Source organism: Manis pentadactyla, chromosome 11 (assembly GCF_030020395.1).
Source record: "Manis pentadactyla isolate mManPen7 chromosome 11, mManPen7.hap1, whole genome shotgun sequence".
Taxonomy (NCBI): domain Eukaryota; kingdom Metazoa; phylum Chordata; class Mammalia; order Pholidota; family Manidae; genus Manis; species Manis pentadactyla.
Genome location: NC_080029.1, coordinates 107,477,773 through 107,499,769, shown reverse-complemented (window position 1 = coordinate 107,499,769; position 21,997 = coordinate 107,477,773). Strand labels below are relative to the sequence as shown.

At 35.3% G+C, this 21,997-nt stretch overlaps 1 protein-coding gene across 2 annotated transcripts in view; it reads right to left on the bottom strand.

The window, feature by feature from the left end:
* MINDY2 (MINDY lysine 48 deubiquitinase 2) overlaps positions 1 to 21,997 on the bottom strand; it is a 74,099-nt gene that overhangs the window by 18,677 nt on the left and 33,425 nt on the right. For both annotated transcript variants that reach the window (XM_036903017.2, XM_057488846.1), the window contains exons 5-6: positions 10,425 to 10,527; positions 3,155 to 3,297 (exon numbers count right to left, since the gene is read on the bottom strand). In XM_036903017.2, the coding sequence (XP_036758912.1) occupies positions 3,155 to 3,297; positions 10,425 to 10,527 (246 nt within the window). The remainder of the gene's footprint in view (positions 1 to 3,154; positions 3,298 to 10,424; positions 10,528 to 21,997) is intronic.

The following is a 21,997-nucleotide window of genomic DNA, read 5'->3' as shown; positions in this document are numbered from 1 at the left end:
CATTTTTAGTTCCTGACATCCCAATCATTTCTTAACCAATTTAAACTGAGTTTTTTCTGGTGCCACCATTCTCTAAGAGATACCAAATTGCTATTGGACACCTTTCCCCTCAGTATTCTTATCTTTACTATCTTCTCAACAGCATTTTACTGAGATCTCCATTCTTTTTGAAACATTCTCACCCTGCTGGCTTATGTACTATATTCTTTAGATTTTCCTTTTTTTTTCTTTTCTTTTTCAGTCTTCTTTGCCTCCAGTTGATATTAAATATTGGCACTCCTCAAATCTCCGTGCTAGGCCTTCTCTTTTCATCTTATTCTATATTTTTCTTATAAATCTCTTCCCAAATTACTATTTGTACATAAAAATTATTCCAGCCCTGACTATTTCCCAACACTGCCACTTGCAGGGATGCCACAGCTCTAATAGTTTCAAGATACCTGATTTCATAGTATCTTTCTTCTCCTCTTCCAGTGTTCTCTGTTTCAATAATGACCACCACCATTCATCCATCTAGTTGTTCATGCTTAGAACTCAGAAATCATTTTTTCTTCCTTATTTTTCACATCCTAATCACCAAATATGGTTGATCATATCTCCTAAATGTCTATGGAATCTGTCAGCTCTCCATTTCTTACCATCCTAGTCTAAATCACTATAACCTCTAATTTGGCCTCCTGCAATAGTCTCCTAACTAAATCCACACCTGCTCTTGCTTCTAAGTCCAAAGCAACTTAATGTTCTATAAGGGGAACAGAGGCACTCATCATCAATGATGCACTGTTTAGCCATAGAATTAGGTTCACTGAGAAAAACTCGGAAACAGAGAAACAGCAGAATGCATGCATTCTCTGAGCTATCATTATATCACAAAAAGGCATGCTTAGTCCAGAAACAGACACATAGTATAAAGTACTTCAGGAGAGACATCACATAGGAGATTCATAATAGCTAACCACGCAGGAGATTGGTAACACTTAGTTGACCAGTAAAGGACTTTCTGGTCAGGATATGGCTTTGATAGAACAGGGAACATCTAGATCTCAGTTTTGGAACAACCACTAGTGACAGCCAGAGACCTTGTTTTCCCACTGAACTATTTCACTCCTGCTCAACCAAAAAGAGAGAACAAAAAACCACTAGTCCACCAAGAGACCAAGGTCTGTTTCTCCTTTTAACTCAAGACACTACAAGATCTGGTACTTGCCTATCTCTTTAGGCTTACTTCATGCCTCTTAATTTCTATGCTTCAGCCACATGGGCCTTCTTTTCATTCCTTAAAGAGTTGAATTATTTCCTTCCTAAGGGCCTTTGCACACATGTTCTATCTGCTTAGTTAGACCTTTTTTTGCTGACTGATTAAAATCCTAGAAGATTCATCTTCTTCAGGTCTCAGTTTAAATGTTACATCCCAAGAAAGTCTTTCCTGATATCCCTAAGTAGGTTATAAGTCCTGATAAAAGAGTTCACAGTATGTTGTATGTACCCTATACAGAGTATATCTCAATAGAAATAATAACTATTTGTGTAATTATTTCACATTGTCCCTTATCAAACTAGGAGGTTCTTAAATGGCAAGAACCACAGGTGCCTCACTCAGGCTGCAGTCCTAGTACTTAACTGAAAGTACCCAGACATAATCGTGCTCAACAGATATTTGTTAAATGAGTGAATAAAGTATGGACTTGACGAGCTCTTTAGATAAAGCAAGATGACTCAGCAGTATTTACTATGTAGCAATAATTCTGATTCTATGGTTATTTGGCATTAGACTTCTGAGCAGTATGGATGAGAAATACTGGGTCCATACCTAGAACACATCTAGCATAAATGTGGGGGCAGTACAAATAAACACTTGCTGTAAATAATACACGAGTAGGAGGGCTAGGACTTTAGAATATTCTTTTATACGCAAACAAATTATTTTTACACTATTTAGTGCAATTCATTGATTAAAGTGTTGAAAGAAATATGAAGACTTGATTCCTGACTTCAATAAGCTTACTTTCATTTAGAAGAATAAAACACATTTACATGGAAACAAAACTGGTAACCAGGTACTTACCATTAAGGGCAAAGTAAGGATGATATGGCCCATAACAACTTGAGAAGGATGAGTACAATAGTGATCCTTAGCCTTAGCAGCATATTAAAATCACATGGGGAGCATTTTTAAAGTACTCAGGCTCCACCTCCAGAGATTCTTATTTAATTGAGTTGGTGGTAGGCTCTGGGCATTGTTATTTTTTAAAAATCTTCCCTGGTAGTTGTAGCAAACAATCTGGGGTAAGAACCACTGGTTTAAGGAGAGAATCAGTAGCTCTGTTGAAGAGTTTGTGTTTGAAATGCTCCTTAAGGGATAGGTGAAATTTGGACAGGCAAAAAGGAGTGAGATCTTTTCAAATAGGGATTAAGGCATAAGAAATGGCAGTGAAGTTGCAGAAATGGGAAATCACAAAGTGCGTATGGGGATGGAGGATTGTTAATGAGTAGACAGACCATTATGGCTGAAGCAAAGTATTGGGATGGAAGAGTAGGAGATACCTTGCACTTTTATCCTCTAGGCTCTAGGTGCAACTGAATATTTTTGCTATATTAGTGACATGATCAGGGTAGTGTTCTACCACAGAAGTCTAGGTGTAAGTTGATAAACTCCTGAATTAGGTGGCAGCTGTAAAAACAGGTGGATGGATGAAAAGGTAACAAAAAGGATGAGTCAGTAAGATTCTTTGACAGAGCCATAAATGGCTAAGAATTTAAAATCACCCTATTAACTTTAATAATAACAAACACTATCATAAAGACAAATCCTGATTGTTCAGAACTCTGCTAGCCGTCCAATATCAACTCCATCATTAGCAGGCATCCTGGTTCTATTTCTAGGGCCTTTTTTTCTTAGTAAATAATAAATACTTTTTAATGCAGTAATCTGTGGAAAAGGAGCTGAGACTTTAAAAAAAAAAACTGATTTGAAGTGATACTTAAATTGCTAATCCATTCCATCCAAAAGAAATATTTAATAATTAGCTTCATAATATGATGGTTAAGGAATATTATACTAGGGCTTTTTTATTTCGAAGCAGATTATAAAACATCTCCAAATCCATCTCCTTTAATTTAGAAAAACAATTAAATAGCTATTCCTATATCATACCTTGTATTTGGTCATGGTGCTAAAATGATTATTCCGAAAGAACACACAAAGTTCTCCTTCCTGAACCGTTGAAGTTAGTTCACATAATCCATGGTATGTCAGTTGAGTGGCTGTGTTATTTAGAAACTGCTCAGCTACAAAGCCTATGGAAGCAATGCATAATATCAGATGGAAGAAATTGCAAAATTAAAAAGTTTTTCTACTTACATTGTGTTGCAAGTATGAAAAAAGGCCAATCAAAATACTTTCACTATATCATTATGGCCCCAGAGTAGAGATTCTTTTTTCTAATTCTGCTATGGAAGATGTGTCTATAGACATTCCCAATATACAGATACAATTATATGAAATTTTTTTATCGATACATGTATTTATTTATACTTCACAAAGATTTCAGGCAGCTTGCAATAAAAGACACAAATGCAATAAAACTAAAACCTATTAACACAAGAGGAGGACAAGAGTTAGCAATTTTAAATGTGGATAGAAGCAAAAGATGTGTGTCAACAGCTACATCCTCAGTGGACAGGTTTAGAAATCAAAAGCAGTCTTAGCAAATTTAGTGGCTTAAGATTTTAACAAAGATCCCAGATAGTTCTCAATTCACAAACTGCTCAGAGTTCTTATCTTAAAACTAAAAGTAGGTATAAGATTGAACAGAAAACACGTAACTGATGCCATTTTTATCCTAATAAATGGCATATATGCCCTCCTAATAAATGGCATATATACCCTCCTAATAAATGGCATATATGTCCTCCAATATATGCCACTCATGTAGATACATAAGTTCAGAAATAGAAATGATATCTTTGCTTTCAAAACATAATGAAATACAAAGAAGTTTTATGGAGTTTAATTTAAGATATATGTAAGCTAATTCTCATTATTCATGCAGGTTTTTATGCAAATTTACCCATTAGCTAAAATTTATAACTCCAAAATCATTATTTGCTGCACATTCAGGGCTGTTCCTGTGCAAAGCAGCAAAAATATGAGTCACCCAATGTACACATTCCCCACTGAGGTCAAACAAGGCAATGCTCTGCCTTCCTGTTCCTGTTCTCATACTGTAAACAAGTGTCCTTTCACCATGTATTTAATGCCACATTTTTACACATTTTCTACCTCCTTTTTGGATGATTTTTACTGTGTAAAATGGCTCCCATGCATAATGCTGAAGTGCTGGCTAATGTTCCTAAGTGCACAAAAGCTGTGATGTAATCACAAAAGATGTGATTACAGAGAAAATATGTATTTTTGCAGCTTCATTCAGGCATGAGTTATAGTACTGTTGTCTGTGAGTTTAATATTAATGAATTAACAGTATATATACTAAATAAGGTGTCTTTAAACAGAAACACACATAAAACAAGGTTATATATTGATCAGTTGACGAAAAATCTTAAGATCAGAGGTTCCTAGGAACCTAATCCTGCGTTTCCCCAAGGAGCAGTGGTTTGATATTCAATAATTCAGTGTTCACATCAACCTTATAGAACATAACTAGTGAGAATAATGAGAATCAACTGCATAAATATTTTAATAGCCTATATTTCTTTTATTTCCTCCTTTCTCTTCCTCCTTTTGCTCCTTTCCTTTAATAAGGAAGAAATATTTCAGAAGCAATAGGGGTAAAGAGAATGCTTTGAGGGTTTTGGCAGTGAGCAGAGAGGTTCAGATATTGGGAGGAAAGATGAACCTATGTTAAAAAGCTGACACCTCAACAAGAAACTGAAAATAAGCTTAGTAGGGCCAAGAGGCACTGGATCATATAGATTTATTCCACTCCCTCTCCCTCCTCATCCTTAGTGCCAAGCTGTAGACTTCAAGCTGCAAAGCACTTGTAAAAAGTTACCAATATATCACACTAGTCCAAGGAATTGGTTAAGGTAGGAGGGGAAGCACAAAAAGTCATACAAAAGACCATAGCCAAAGGAAATTTATAGCACATTTGCAACTTCTTGGGTTTACACATTTAGAAATAAGAGCTTCTCTCCCTGATTATCATTACTTCGCTAAGTACTGTTACTGAGCAGCATATATTATATACTATAAAGCACTCACTATTATATAGCACGTAAAAAGCATGATGCCTGTGCTGAGAAGTACCACGGCTGACTATACTACCCATGTTACCAAACACATCCTTCAAAAAGGTATTTCTAAATGCTCTTCCCAAACCTCATGCACACAACATCCTCTCTACAAATCCTTTCAAAAAGAGAAAAATTCAGTGGAGATACAGTACAATAATACTTTCATGTGTGTGAAATTTAAAAATTCAACACTAGAAAGGTCTTTCTCAGCTACCTCTTTCTACAGAGCAGGACACAGATTCAGACAGAATAAGTGACTTGCTCAAAGGAGGTAATATCGAAGTAAATATTGGGACCTAGGAGAATTATGGGTATCTAGTTAAAAAAAATTACTGATGATTATTACAAAAGCAAACTGAATTGCATTTCTCCCCAAACTATAAAACATAGACTGATTTAGACTTAGAACAATGTTTCCTGACACCCCTGTGATTTTAGAGGAATAGTCAAAAGCTGAATCTAATTTCAACATTTCATAACTAATTTAACAAATTTTGGTAAATCTAAGTGTTATATAACAGTTTACTTACCTGCACTGCTTCAAGTAACAAACAGTTTATTTACAACATTTAATTTAATTTAATTTTTATTGTTATAGATACTGTTATTAATGATACTAAAGGTAGAAACTAATATAATGGTAATAAGATATTACTAAAAATAAATTTAAGTTAAAAATTATCTTCCTGATATTAGTTTAAATATTTATTAGTTTCAGAAATTCAATACTAGTTTATGAAATAATTTTCCACTATTACTGAAAAGTTAGTAGAGAACATGAAAGCACTGATTATCTTAAAGGAGGTGAAGTTAGAAATAAGGGCACTAAAATTAAGCAAAAAGGAACAAAAAGAAGATAAAGGAAAAAAGAAAACTTAGCTTATTTTTAATGTTGGCTAGATGTAGCCCTGTCTGAGATCTGCATTCAAAGTTAAACTCAATCAGAACTTAACTTTGTCACTGTGTTAGCTTTAAACAAATTATAATTTTCTTTTTAATTTTATCTACTGTTAGGTTTCAAAAATCAAGTAACATTTTAATATTTTTCCTTAAGGGGATGGGAGAAAACAATCTCCTTTAATATGACAAATGCCCAGATTTTCTTTGAAAATATAGGGGCCCACATGATTTGATTCTGGAGTAGCGTAGGGAGCCCAGAACATTTTATTGTGCTAGAAAATAAGAAAGTGCTCAAGAAATGATGAAGACATGTCAAAAGAACATGGGATCCAGCTTCAGCACATCCCACTGGCCATATCTGGGAGAATTTGAAGCATCAAAAAGAATAATGGTAATAATGGATCATAACACACCAAATAAAAAAGAATTCATAAGTACACCAATAACAAAAATTTTATTAATGGGGAAGGATTAGAATGGAAAATTATTTTTTATAGAATGCCAACTAATAAATGTGGAAAGAATAATAGAAATATCATAACCACCATAGATATAGTTGACTCAGGCAAGAATCAGTGAATGCCAACTCTATTAGGTGAAAGATTATTACAGAACAGGGTATTCACATAGTTTCATAGCATAACATCAGAGGGTACTTCTTTATTACAACAGCAAAGGGAATCTTTATAATAAAAAAATCTGGCAGATACCACCTTAATCATATTTGATAGTCAGACATCATGTGCCCCCTAATTTGATATGATGGGAAAGACACAATATCTCCTACGTAGTATTCCCACCAAAATATGTAACCTAAATCTACTTATGAGGAAACAATCAAAGGAATCCAAACTGAGGACTATTCTGCAAAACAACTGGCCTATACCATTAAGAAAAGTCAACATCACAAAAGACCAAAAGGAAAAAAAAGATGGAAAAAATAGTTAGGGATCTGTTCTAGGTTATAGGAGACTAAACTGCATGACAGTTAACATGACCCTTGATTGAAGCCTACATAGAAAAAAAATTTAAAGCTATAAGGGACATTATTGATACAACCGGGGTATTCTGAATAATAATACTGTATCAATGCTAAATTTCCCGAGATAATGACATATATATATATATATATATAATTCTATACCTCTACAGAGGATGATTCCTTCCTTGCTTTTGCTTTTATCAAGATGTTTTTCTCAGGTTATCAATACTCTATAAATTACCTAGTTTTTAATTATACTGGGGAATCAATGTCAGAGAAATAATAGTCATAACATCAGGTTGAGAAAAAGGAGAAGTGATGAAAGGACTGGCTTTTTGTTGTTTACACACACACACACACACACACACACACACACACACACACACACATAGATTCTCTATGCTATGCCAACTTTTTTATGGGTTTGAGATTTTTCAATTTAAAACAGAAAGAAAAAGAAAAGGAAATCATTACTATTTTAACCAAAAATAATGTGAATTCAAACTGTAATCTTCAGTGTTTATGGCAAAAAATAAGGCTTAATAAATATTTGAATAAATGAATATTCTCGAATTATTCCTTTAAGCATATTTTTTTACCTAAAAACAATTGTTAAAGAAGAAATTATTCCTGAGAGAACATCTGGAATGAAAGAGCTAGCTCTGGTGAAGTCTGGCAACTGGTACTGTGCTATTTTTTTCCTTATTTTTTGCTGCTATCATTATAACTAGATTCCAAGAATTAACACCCAAAAGAGGTAGCAAATAATACATATTCTATGTACATGAGTGTTCCATACTTTTACTTACAAGGTATTGTTATCAAAAGAAAATGAATGTTATCTGGAAGAAATTGAAAGACTATGTAATTCTATTTAACTGTAAGATAAATAACATTTCTTTTTCATCAAAAAAGAATGATAGTAAAACTATTTATTGTAGTCTGCACCTTATGCAGATGAAATATTTGAATAAAAAAATAAGTAGTTATTATCTAAGACCAAAACTTAATACTTTCTGATAAACAAGGATTAGAAGTAAATCACCTTTTAGATATTTTGTTGATTCAAAAGGAAAATTACAGTTGTAGACTAAATAGAAAAAGAAAGCAGACCACTTCAGTTGAACACTATACCAAAGAAAACATGATGAAAAAAATGATGGAGGGAAGCTAATTGCTACATTGTAAGTAAAAATGTCCATTGTGGCCTTTTCTTTCCTATATGATTTCTTAATGCCTTATATATGTAACCATTAGGGTTGAATAATTATTTCAAACAGACTACATAATAAACAAAACTCAGTAGCTTTTATTTATTTATTTTTATTTTGGTATCATTAATATACACTTACATGACCAACACTGTGGTTACTAGACTCCCCCCATTATCAAGACCGCACCACATACCCCATTACAGCCACTGTCCATCAGCGTAGTAAGATGCTATAGAAACACTACCTGTCTTCTCTGTATATACTGCCTTCCCCGTGCCCACCCCCCACATTATGTGTGCTAATCGTAATGCCCCTTTTAAAACTAGCTAGCTTTTTAATTGCACTGAGTTCCATATATATAATTATTCCTTGATATGGAAATCTGATATGCAGAATTTCACCATTACAACATTTATATGCCAAGGAATTAATCAATTCTGGTATATGTACTACCAGAAAATTCTACACCTCTACAGAGGATGATGATTCCTTCCTTGTTTTTATCAAGATTTTTTTTCAAGTTATCAATACTGTATAAATTATCTACAGTTTTTCATTATCCTGGGGAATCAATGTCAGAGAAATAATCATAGTTGTAACATCAGGTTGAGAAAAAGGAGAAGTGATGAAAGGACTTGGCTTTTTGTCATTGCTCTTCATTTTCTCAACGTGTCCTACCTAAGTCCTGTTCTTGTTACACTGCAGACGGGCTTGGGAAAAATCGTGTGAGCAGTGTTTCCTATAGCTTCTTATCCTATAAATGTATTCAGGCAAATACCATTTTTTTGGCTATCATTCTATTTAAAATTTTCTGAATCCTACTGCTCTCTCAATTATTACTGAGTAGCATATTGGAAGTTATTGAGAAAGTAGGAATCTACAGATGGAAATTTTTAGTCTGCTTCTTATATTTACAGTCATGGCTTAAATAAGGAATGAAAAGTTCTAGTGAATGGAACTTTGTTAATTGAAAGAAAATATTTTTTTGTTAACAGCTTTTGTTGTTCTTCTCCTCCCTAAAATTTAAACTTTGTTGCCTTAGGTTGTAATGAAAGACTTGTCATACAAAACAGTGATCAGTATCCCCATACATTTGTTTATTGCAAATGGAAGCCTAGGATAAGCCTCAACTAAAAAAATGTATATTTTCTTGCTACTTGCTTCTTGCATAAACATGTTAAACTTAAAGGTAATATAATATTTGGATTCTCATTAATCAATATAGTATCAGATTCATGGACACATGGATACATCTTCCTTTGTATGTTTTTATGTACTCTTGTAGCCACTTAGTTTCAATTTTTTAAATATGGTGATTGCAATCAACTTTATTATACCTCATGTAAAAAAACAACAGTCTGAGAGAATGATGAAGCTCATCCCCTGCTTCTCATGATTTCTCTTCAAATGGAGGAGAATAGCAGCCTCAGTATTTACATATTTACGGGAAAAAAAAGTGAAGTGGGTTGATGGGAAAGGTATATCCAAATGCTAGCGCTGCTGATGGTATTCTGGTTTCAAATCTGCTCTTCTCTTCATTGACTGGAATACAACTGAAAAAAATGGGAATCTGCTTCTGTGATGATGAATTTAGCCATTTTAATTAGCTAAGGATTAGGAACACTGATGATCAGAGGTACACTTTAACCTAAAATGGAGCTTTAATATACTGTATTGTACTGAAACATAAAGCAGAGCTCTACAAAAATGAACATTTAAGTATCATAATACTCATCTCAAACAAGTGCTCAGGATGAATTATAAACTGCTCTCATTACTCACAAATAAAAATTCTTTTTTAAAAGAGTAATTATTAGTAACCCCTGGATAACTGACAATATTAAAGCTAACAAGTGATTCCAAAGGATTCTATTAGAATCCAGGCCTGATTTTACAAGTCAAGTGAAAAGGGTTCTAGGAAAAATGTTCACTGCCACCTTTATGAATAATTACTTCTTTTAATTTCTACAAGCAGCATCGCATTTTTTAGAAGTCTTAAGACATTTAAAAGATATTAAATTATAAGACAAGTTATTTTGCCAAGAATAAGTTAGGGAATAGCAGCACTCACCCACCTTCACTAACCAGCTCACTATTGTCTGACTGCTTACAGGAGATGATCTTCTCCACTAGTTGGTTGTAACTGCAGTTACCAACAGCTTTTACAGTGTCATCAATCTAGAAAACAAATGACTGTCTCACTAATCATGATAAGATTAAAAACAATAACAAAGAAACCCATACCACTCTTTAGGGTTTATTCTAATACAATACTAAATATAAGAGTATTACTTATAACAAAGAATATCAAGACCTAACACTTCCCAATTTTGTTAACAGCTCACTAAAACATATTATGAAAAGTACTGCTTAGCTGTATTTCAATTATGTAAAAAATAATGAAATGGGATTATTACATGCACCTTTATTTCTCAGGTTATAAAGATGCATTTAAGTGATTAAAATAAAAAATTATTTCAGGAGGAAAAATCAAATGTTTTCTTTCTTTTTTTTTTTTACTAAAAATCAAATGTTTTGCATTTAAAGCAAGGCAAATCTAAAGATGTTAATTTATGGAATTAACAGTTTTTCCATTTTATTTATTACATAGTTCCTAGCTAAGTATAATGGAGATATGAGTAGACATATTTAATGCTATTTTCCTGAAGAAAGCTTAATAATATATATTAATCAGAGACAGTATTTGCCTCATGATTCTGTTTAATCTTTGACTTTGGAGGTACAGAAGAAAGTAATTTCATAGTTTTAAGCTTTTGGAATATAAAATTGGGCATCTATACTCTCCCTCCATTATACTTTGACTATTGAAGAAAAATAGGTTTCTGCTGCCTAAACAACTTTTGATTGTTCTCTCATCCCTAAAAAAAACCTATTTATAAGTTAATGTACCACTCTATTGATATACATAATAAAACAAATACAAATTAATACAATACAAAAATAAAATAGGGCCAATGTTTTCTTTTCATATCCACATGATCTTCTTGAATACTAACTTACTATTTGAATACCACAAGTCTTGATATATATCTGTACAAGTAATACTCTGGATGATGGTTCTCAAACTGGGATACTTGTTAAAAAGATCTAAAAGAATTCCAGGTTCAAGAAGCTTCTGGATTGTCTGTTTTCATTCTGCTGCTGCATAGCAGAGTTTGAGAACAACTGCTTTAGGCTACAATTTATTTTCTTTGTTTCAGCAAAATTCTAGGATAGTAAAATCCTCTTAACTGTTGGTTGAGAAGATCATTAATTGAAAAAGTCAAAGCAGTGAACTGTAGAAAATGTTATATAAATATCTTAAATATTTCTTGTTAACTTTAAACAAATGAATATATTCACTTGTTAGTCTGATGCAGAGCCAAATAAAGCCTTTTCTTTGAAAGCAGATCTTTTGACTGTAATTCTATGTAAACCACACAAAAAAGTAAGACTTTCAGTTTTTGACTTTTTTAAAATGAAAACTTAAGACCCGTTAGAAGCAATCTGAAGGCATGATCCCTTTAGATCTTCATTATTTTAACACTTAACCTTTTACAGCAATTTTCCTTAGTGACTCAAATTCATTAAATCTTTTCAAAGAATATGAATTTTCAATCCTAAGGAATCCACAAAAATACAACTAAAATAATATACAAGATCAATACACAGGAATCAATCAACCATAGACTAGCAATGGACAATACAAAGATTTCAAGTTTTCACAGGCAAAGTCTCTACATTACCATTTCATTCCATTAACTCATTTGGGTGTCTTTATGTACTACTATATATAAGGTGCTGTTAACATAAACTGCAGGCTCAGTAGTGAACAAAATAAATGGTCTATGCTTTCATTAAGTTGATATTCTAAAGACAAACAATAAATCAAATAAGCAAATATATTATTAGTTGTATGTAGTAGTATACAGCTGTTCTTTGTTCATTTTTATATTATTCCATAATTTGAATATACCATAGTATGTTTATTCATTCATTTTTTGATGGCTATTTAAGTTGTTTTCACTTTGGGGCTATGACAAATTCTTGTACACTTATCCTGTTACACACATCAAGAGTTTCTCTAGGGAATATGTTTTGTAAAATTGCTGAGTCTTAGGGTATACTTATCCTCAACTTTACTTGGTAACTCCAAACTGCCTTCCTAAGTAGACAGCCAATTTATATTCTCATCAGCAAGGAATAAAGAGTTCTCTACATTGCACATCTTCTCCAACTTTTAGTATCATCAGGCTTTTAAATGTTAGCCATTCTGGTGGGAATATAGTAGTATCTCGTTTTGGTTTTAATTTGCATTTGCCTGATAACTACTTCATATATTCACTGGCCATTGGAATATCTATTTTTGTAAAGTGCCTGTTCAGTTTTTTGCTAGGTTGACTTTTTTTACTGGATTGTCGATCTTTAAAAAATTTATCTGTAGCTGCTCTTTAAAGATTCTGGATAGTAATCCTTTATTCATTATAAAGTTGCAATCATCTTATACTTTGAGGCTTGCTTTTATATTCTCTTTTGGATTCTTTTAAGACAAACACAAGTCCTCAATTTTAATATAGTCTTGTTTGCCAATGTTATTCATGGTTAATGCATTTGTTTTAGAAATCCTAGCTTGTCATTAAGATCAGAAACGTATTCTCAAACGTAGAATAGAATTTTATAGTGTGAGTTGAGGGAAATAATCTTTTTTTCTAACTGGCTATCTAGTTAGAAATTTGAATTGGTTATCTAACTAATGGCTATACCTAATTGTCTTGGGAGCTGTTATTGAAAGGACTGCCTTTCCCTCGTTGCTCTACTGTGCTTAGTTCTGTCTATATATATTTGGTCTTTTTGGCGTCACTCTTCTCTGTCACTGGTCTAATTCTTAATTTCAATGTTTAAAATATTCTCTATCTGGAAGAGCAAGTGCTCCTTACTTGTTCTGCATCAAGAGTATCTTGGCTTTTATTCCTGGCCCTGTGCATTTCCATATAAATTGTAGAATCAACTCGTCACATTCTGCAACTATTCTCTACAAGGCTGCTGGGTCTTCGGGGTTGGAATTAAACTATAATTTATTTTGGAGAGAACTGACCTCTTTATATAAATTCAGTCTTGAAATCTAAAATCTAAGAACTGAGTAAAGACCTACATTTACATAGGTCTCTAATTTCTCTCAGATTTAAAATTGTCCACATAGATGTCTTGCACATCTTTTGGCCAGATTTATACCTAGGAACTTTTGTTATGTAAATGACATTTGTACACAGTAGTATCTCATTGTGGTTTTGATTTGCATTTCCCTGATGATTAGCGATGTGAAACATTTTTTTTTTCATGTGCCTGTTGGCCATGTGTATTCGTTGTTTGGAAAAATATCTATACAAGTCCTCCAACCATTTTTTAATTTGGGTTATTTGTATTTTTTGGTGTTGAGGCATATGAGTTCTTTATATATTTTGGATGTTAACCCCTTATAAATGACATACATATTTAAAAAATTTTATTTTGTCATTTAAAAATCTTTTTAAAGGCATTTTAGGTTTCTTAAACTTATATATTTACCTTCTATTTTAACAATCTCTGTTTTTTTTAAATTGAAGTAGCATTGACATACAATCTTATATTCACTTCAAGTATACAACACAGTAGTTCAATGATTTGGCAGTTACCCATATTATTAAATCCTTACCCCAACTAGTGCAGTTACTGTCTGTCAACATAGGAAGATGTTACAGAATCACTGGCCATATTCTCCATGCTGTACTACTAACCCCATGACCAACTTATATTATAATTGAGAATTTTTGTGCCCTTTTATCCCCCTCACTCTCCCCACCCACCCACCCCAAACTGTCCGCAATGGTAATCACCAGTCACTTTCTCAGTGTCTATGAATACTCTCTGCTCTTAATATGGATATATAGTTCATCAACTTTCAGTATTTTCTTATTCCTTAATATATGAATTTAGGGCTTTATAATCCCTCTAAAAACTGTTTCAGCTAAATCTCACAAGTTTTGACATGGACTTGGCAGGCAGTCTAAAATATACTCTAAGTTTCATTCTGATTTTTGACCCAAATAAGCCTCGTTTGTATTTCTACTAAATTTTAGCTTAACTGCACTGTGGTCAGAGGATATCTACAGTCTGAATGCTTTAAATCCTTAGAAATGGGTAGAAACTTGCTTTATGGCCCAGCATAAGGTTAATTTTTGTAAATTTCATGAGTGTCTAAGAAATGTATAGTCAGGTTATGAAAAACAAAGACTGAGAAGACAGAAGATACCATGGACAAGAGGAGACTAGGAAGGTATGATTAAATGCAAGTGGACACCCTGGATTGGATTAAAAACAAAAAAAATTAGTGGAAAAACTGGTGAAATGTGAATTAAGACTACAATATAGGTAATAGTAATGTACCAACATTAAATTTCTAAGTTTTGACACATCTATCATGGTCATGTAAAATTAGGGGAAACTGGGTAAGAAATATATGTGAATTCTCTGTAGTATTTTTTTGAACTTTCTCATAAACCTGAAATTATAAAAAATAAAAAGTTCATTAATTTTTTTTTAAAAGAATGCATGCTCTTTAGGTTTTCTTTTCTTATCTGCATCTATCAATTATAGAGAAAGGTGTTTTAAAATCTTCCAGTATGATATCTTTTCTTCTTATAATTATACTAAGCTTTGCTTTATGTACTCTGAAGTTATTATATGTATATAAATTTAGTATTTCATTGTCAAAAACTGACCTTTACTCTTTGTGACAGTTTCCATGGGTCCAAGGAATGAACAGCCAATCAAGGTATTTACTCTTCAGGGGTCTCCAGGTGCACACATATTTAAAATGATTATATCTTCTTGGCAAATTAAAGATTCTATCATTAGTAATGCTTTTTGACTTAAAGTCTAATCTTTCTGATATCACTATAGGTACACCAGCTTTGTTTTGATTAGCAATTGTAATAGCATCTCTTGTTTTCCCTCATTACATGCAATCCTTTTTTTTTTTATTTTGGTATCATTAATCTACAATTACATGAGGAACATTATGTTTACTAGACTCCCCCCATCACCAAGTCCCCCCAACAAACACCATTACAGTCACTGTCCATCAGCATAGTAAGACGCTGTAGAATCACTACTTGTCTTCTCTGTGTTGCACAGCCACCCCATGCACCCCCCCACATTATACATGCTAATCGTAATGCCCCTTCTTTTTTCCGTCCCCTTATCCCTCCCTTCCCACCCATCCTCCCAAGTCCCTTTCCCTTTGGTAACTCATAGTCCATCTTGGGTTCTGTGATTCTGCTGCTGTTTTGCTCCTTCAGTTTTCTCTTTCTTCTTATACTCCACATATGAGTGAAATCATTTGGTACTTGTCTTTCTTGCCTGCTTATTTCACTGAGCATAATACCCTCTAGCTCCATCATGTTGCTGCAAATGGTAGGATTTGTTTTCCTCTTATGGCTGAATATTATTCCATTGTGCATATGTACCACATCTTCTTTATCCATTCATCTACTGATGGACACTTAGGTTGCTTCCATTTCTTGGCTTTGTAAATAGTGCTGCAGTAAACATAGGGGTGCATCTGTCTTTTACAAACTGGAGTGCTGCATTCTTAGGGTAAATTCCTAGAAGTGGAATTCCTGGGTCAAATGGTATTTCTATTTTGAGCTTTTTGAGGAACCTCCATACTGCTTTCCACAATGGTTGAACGAGTTTACATTCCCACCAGCAGTGTAGGAGGGTTCCCCTTTCTCCATGACCTTGCCAACATTTGTTGTTGTTTGTCTTTTGGATGGTGGCGATCCTTACTGGTGTGAGGTGATATCTCATTGTGGTTTTAATTTGCATTTCTCTGATGACAAGCGATATGGAGCATCTTTTCATGTGTCTGTTGGCCATCTGAATTTCTTCTTTGGAGAACTGTCTGTTCAGCTCCTCTGACCATTTTTTTAATTGGATTTTTTGCTTTTCGTTGTTGAGGTGAGTGAGCTCTTTATATATTTTGGATGTCAACCCTTTATCAGATCTGTCATTTATGAATATATTCTCCCATACTGTAGGATGCCTTTTTGTTCTATTGGTGGTGTCCTTTGCTGTACAGCTTTTAAGCTTGATATAGTCCCACTTGTTCATTTTTGCTTTTGTTTCCCTTGCCTGGGGAGATGTGTTCATGAAGAAGTCGCTCATGTTTCTGTCCAAGAGATTATTGCCTATGTTTTTTTCTAAGAGTTTTATGGTTTCATGACTTACATTCAGGTCTTTGATCTATTTCGAATTTACTTTTGTGTATGGGGTTAGACAATGATCCAGTTTCATTCTCTTACATGTAGCTGTCCAGCTTTGCCAGCACCATCTGTTGAAGAGACTGTCATTTCCCCATTGTATGTCCATGGCTCCTTTATCATATATTAATTGACTATATATGTTTGGGTTAATATCTGGACTCTCTGTTCTGTTCCACTGGTCTGTGGGTCTGTCCTTGTGCCAGTACCAAATTGTCTTGATTACTGTGGCTTTGTAGTAGAGCTTGAAGTTGGGAAGTGAGATGCCCCCGCTTTACTCTTCCTTCTCAGGATTACTTTGGCTATTCGGGGTCTTTGGTGGTTCCATATGAATTTTAAAACTATTTGTTCCAGTTCGTCGAAGAATGTTGTTGGTATTTTGATAGGCACTGCATTGAATCTGTAGATTGCTTTAGGCAGGATGGCCACTTTGACAATATTAATTCTTCCTAGCCAAAAGCATGGAATGCGTTTCCATTTGTTAGTGTCTTCCTTAGTTTCTCTTAAGAGTGTCTTGTAGTTTTCAGGGTATAGGTCTTTTACTTGCTTGGTTAGGTTTATTCCTAGGTATTTTATTCTTTTTGATGCAATTGTGAATGGAATTGTTTTCCTGATTTCTCTTTCTGTTAGTTCATTGTTAGTGTACAGGAAGCAACAGATTTCTGTGTATTAATTTTGTATCCTGTAACTTTGCTGAATTCCGATATTAGTTCTAGTACTTTTGGCGTGGAGTCTTTAGGGTTTTTTATGTACAATATCATGTTGTCTGCAAATAGTGACAGTTTGACTTCTTCTTTACCAATCTGGATGCCTTGTATTTCTTTGTTTTGCCTGAGTGCCATGGCTGGGACCTCCAGTACTATGTTGAATAACAGTGTGGAGAGTGGGCATCCGTATCTTCTTCTTGATCTTAGAGGAAAAGCTTTCAGTTTCTCACTGTTAAGTATGATGTTGGCTGTGGGTATGTTGTATATGGCCTTTATAATGTTGAGGTACTTGCCCTCTATACCCATTTTGTTGAGAGTTTTTATCATGAATGGATGTTGAATTTTGCCGAGTGCTTTTTCAGCGTCTATGGAAGTGATCATGTGGTTTTTCTTCTTTTTGTTGATGTGGTGGATGACGTTGATGGATTTTCGAATGTCATACTATCCTTGCATCCCTGAGATGAACCCCACTTGATCATGGTGTATAATCCTCTTGATGTATTTTTGAATTTGGTTTGCTAATATTTTGTTGAGTATTTTTGCATCTATGTTCTTCAGGGATATTGTTCTGTAATTTTCTTTTTTTGTGGCTTTGCCTGGTTTTGGTATTAGAGTGATGCTGGCTTCATAGAATGAGTGTGGAAATATTCCCACCTCTTCTATTTTTTGGAAAACTTTAAGGAGAATGGGTATTATGTCTTCTCTGTATGAATGATAAAATTCAGTGGTGAATCCATCTGTCCCAGGGGTTTTGTTCTTGGGTAGTTTTTTGATTACTGCTTCAATTTCGTTGCTGGTAATTCATCTGTTTAGATTTTCTGTTTCTTCCTTGGTCAGTCTTGGAAGGTTGTATTTTTCTAGGAAGTTGTCCATTTCTTCTAGGCTTTCCAGCTTGTTAACATATAGGTTTTCACAGTATTCTCTAAAAGTTCTTTGTATTTCTGTGGGGTCCATCATGATTTTTCCTTTTTCATTTCTGATTCAGTTGATGTGTGTAGATTCTCTTTTTCTCTTAATAAGTCTGGCTAGAGGCTTATCTATTTTCTTTGTTTTTACAAAGAACCAGCTCTTGGTTTCAGTGATTTTTTTTCTATTTTTATTCTTGTGAATTTTATTTATTTATTGATTGTCTGATCTTTATTATGCCCCTCCTTCTGCTGACTTTGGGTCTCATTTGTTATTCTTTTTCCAGTTTCAATAATTGTGAGTTTAGATAATTCATTTGGGATTGTTCTTCATTCTTTAAATAGGCCTGAATTACTATATACATTTCTCTTAGAACTGCCTTTGCTGCCTCCCACAGAAATTGGGACTTTATGTTGTCATTGTCATTTGTCTCCATATATTGCTTGATCTCTGTTTTAATTTGGTCACTGATCCATTGATTATTTAGAAGCATGTTGTTAAGCCTCCATGTGCTTTTGAGCCTTTTTGGTTTCTTTGTACAATTTATTTCTAGTTTTATGCTTTTGTGGTCTGAGAAGTTGGTTGGTAGAATTTCAATCTTTTTGAATTTACTGAAGCTCTTTTTGTGGCCTATTCTGGAAATAGTATGTGGTCTATTCTGGAAAATGTTTCATGTGCCTATTCTGGAAATAGTATGTGGTCTATTCTGGTAAATGTTTCATGTGCACTTGAGAAGAATGTGTATCCTGTTGCTTTTGGGTGTAGAGTTCTGTAGATGTCTGTTAAGTCCATCTGTTCTAGTGTGTTGTTCAGTGCCTCTGTGCCCTTAGTTATGTTCTGTCTGGTGGATCTGTCCTTTGGAGTTAGTGGTGTGCTGAAGTCTCCTAGAATAAATGCATTTCATTTTATTTCCTCCTTTAATTCTGTTAGTATTTGTTTCACATATGTTGGTGCTCCTGTATTGGGTGCATATATATTTATAATGGTTATATCCTCTTGTATGACTGACCCCTTTATCATTATGTAATGTCCTTATCTCTTGTTACTTTCTTTGTTTTGAAGTCTATTTTGTCTGATAAAAGTACTGCAACACCTGCTTTTTTCTCCCTATTGTTTGCATGAAATATCTTTTTCCATCCCTTGACTTTAAGTCTGTGTACATCTTTGAGTTGGAGGTTAGTCTCTTGTAAACAGCATATAGATGGGTCTTGCTTTTTTATCCATTCTATTACTCTGTGTCTTTTGATTGGTGTATTCAGTCCATTTACATTTAGGGCAATTATTGAAAGACATGTACTTATTGCCATTGCAGGCTTTAGATTTGTGGTTACCAAAGGTTCAAGGGTAGCTTCTTTACTATCTAGCCATCTAACTTAACTCTCTTATTAAGCTATTATAAACACGGTCTGATGATTCTTTTTTTCTCTCCCTTCTTATTCCTCCTCCTCCATTCTTTATATGTTAGGTGTTTCATTCTGTACTCTTTTGTTTTTCCTTTGACTGCTTTTGTGAGTAGTTGATTTTATTTTTTGCCTTTAGTTAGCATTTGGTTGGTCTGCTTTCTTTGCTGTGATTTTATTTTCTCTGGTGACATCTATTTAGACTTAGGAGTGCTTCCATCTAGAGCAGTTCCTCTAAAATACCCTGTGGAGGTGGTTTGTGGGAGGCAAATTCCCTCAACTTTTGCTTGTCTGGGAATTGTTTAATCCCTCCTTCATACTTAAATGATAATCGTGCTGGATACAGTATTCTTGGTTCAAGGCCCTTCTGTTTCATTGCATTAAATGTATCATGCCATTGTCTTCTGGCCTGTAAGGTTTCTGTTGAGAAGTCTGATGATAGCCTGATGAGTTTTCCTTTGTAGGTGACCTTTTTTCTCTCTCTGGCTGCCTTTAATACTCTGTCCTTGTCGTTGATGTTTGCAATTTTAATAATTATGTGTGTTGGTGTTATCCTCCTTGGGTCCCTTGTGTTGGGAGTTCTGTGGGCTTCCATGGTCTGAGAGACTATTTCCTCCCCCAGTTTGGGGAACTTTTCAGCTATTATTTCTTCAAGCACACTTCCTATCCCTTTTTCTCTCTGTTCTTCTTCTTGTACTCCTATAATGCGAATATTTTTGCGTTTGGATTAGTCACACATTTCTCTTAGTATTCTTTCATTGCTGGAGACCCTTTTATCTCTCTCTGCGTCAGCTTCTCTGTGTTCCTGTTCTCCGATTTCTATTTCATTAACGGCCTCTTGCGCCTCATCCAGTCTGCTCTTAAGTCCTTCCAGAGATTGTTTTATTTCTGTAGTCTCCCGCCATACTTGCTCCTTTGGCTCTTGCATATTTCTCTGCAGGTCTATCAGCATGGTTATGACCTTTATTTTGAATTCCTTTTCAGGAAGATTGGTTAAATCTATTTCTCCAGGCCCTCTCTCGGGGGTTGTCTGGGTAATTCTGGGCTGGACCAAACTCTTCTGCCTGTTCATGGCGGTAGAGGTGGCTGTAGGCAGGTAGCACATGTGTCAGCTGGGAGAACAAAGTCCTTTCCTGTTTGCTGGTCGCCTTGCCCTTCACAGCTGCCTGTGTTGGTTACATGCACTCCTGGAGCAGCCTCCGGATTAATCCCCTAAACTGCCATGGGCGCGGTCGCCATCAGGGTAGCCCAGAGCCCTGCGGGGAGTAGCAGGTGCACCGGGTGTGCTCTCCTGCAAGAGCTCTGCCCCTTTGCACCTTGCCCCCATTTCTTCTGCCTGCGCCCAGCATCTGCATGCTGGTGGTGGCCTTTGGGTCCGGCCCGGGTGGCTGTGCACTGGGAGGAGATTCTGGGCAGCTGCTGGGGGTGCAGCTGCTCCCAGGCCATTCCACCGCCGCTGCTTCGGGCGCGCACGACTGCTCCTTGACAAGGGCGTGCGCGGTGGCTCTCAGGCTACTGGGCCACTGTTTTGGGGCTGAGCTGGCCGGGGGAACGACTGGCAGGTTGCTTATCACCGTGAGGGGCCTCAGAGCTGCTCTGCTGCCCAGGGGGTTAGGGCACCTGGAGTTTCCAAGGATTCCCAGCTGCTGGGCTGAGTGTGCCAGGACGATTCAGTACAGTACAGCTGTGACGTCCCTGGCCCTTTAAGACTTTCAAAAAGCACTCGCTTTTCTTTTGTCCCAGGGGAGCCGGCTGCGGGGACCTGCTTGCAGATTTTGCCCTTCTGTTTCTCTAATATCCACCACACCATGCACTGTGTGTCTGCACTCCCGGTGTGGATTACTAGAGCTGGTTATTTAGCAGTCCTGGGCTTCCCCTCCCTCCCCGCTCTGACTCTTTTCCTCCCACCAGGGAGCTGGGGTGGGGGGCACGCTCGGGTCCCGCCAGTCCGCGGCTTGTATCTTACCCCCTTCATGAGATGCTGAGTTCTCGCAGATGTAGATGTAGTCTGGCTGTTGTACTGTATCCACTGGTCTCTCTTTTAGGAATACCTGTATTTGTTGTATTTTCAAAAATATATATGGTTTTGGGAGGAGATTTCCACTGCCCTACTCACGCCACCATCTTGGTTCCTCTTCTCCTTTTGTTTTATATGTCTCTTATAAACAGCAAATATATAGTTTTTAATCCTGCTTCAAAATCACTGTCTTTTAACTAGAGCACTTAGTCCTATTTACACTTACTATATATTTGAGTAAACTAAATATACTAGCTTTTGTGTCCCATCAGTTCAACACTCCTTTACCTCTCCTTTCTTCTTTCTTTTTGGATTAGT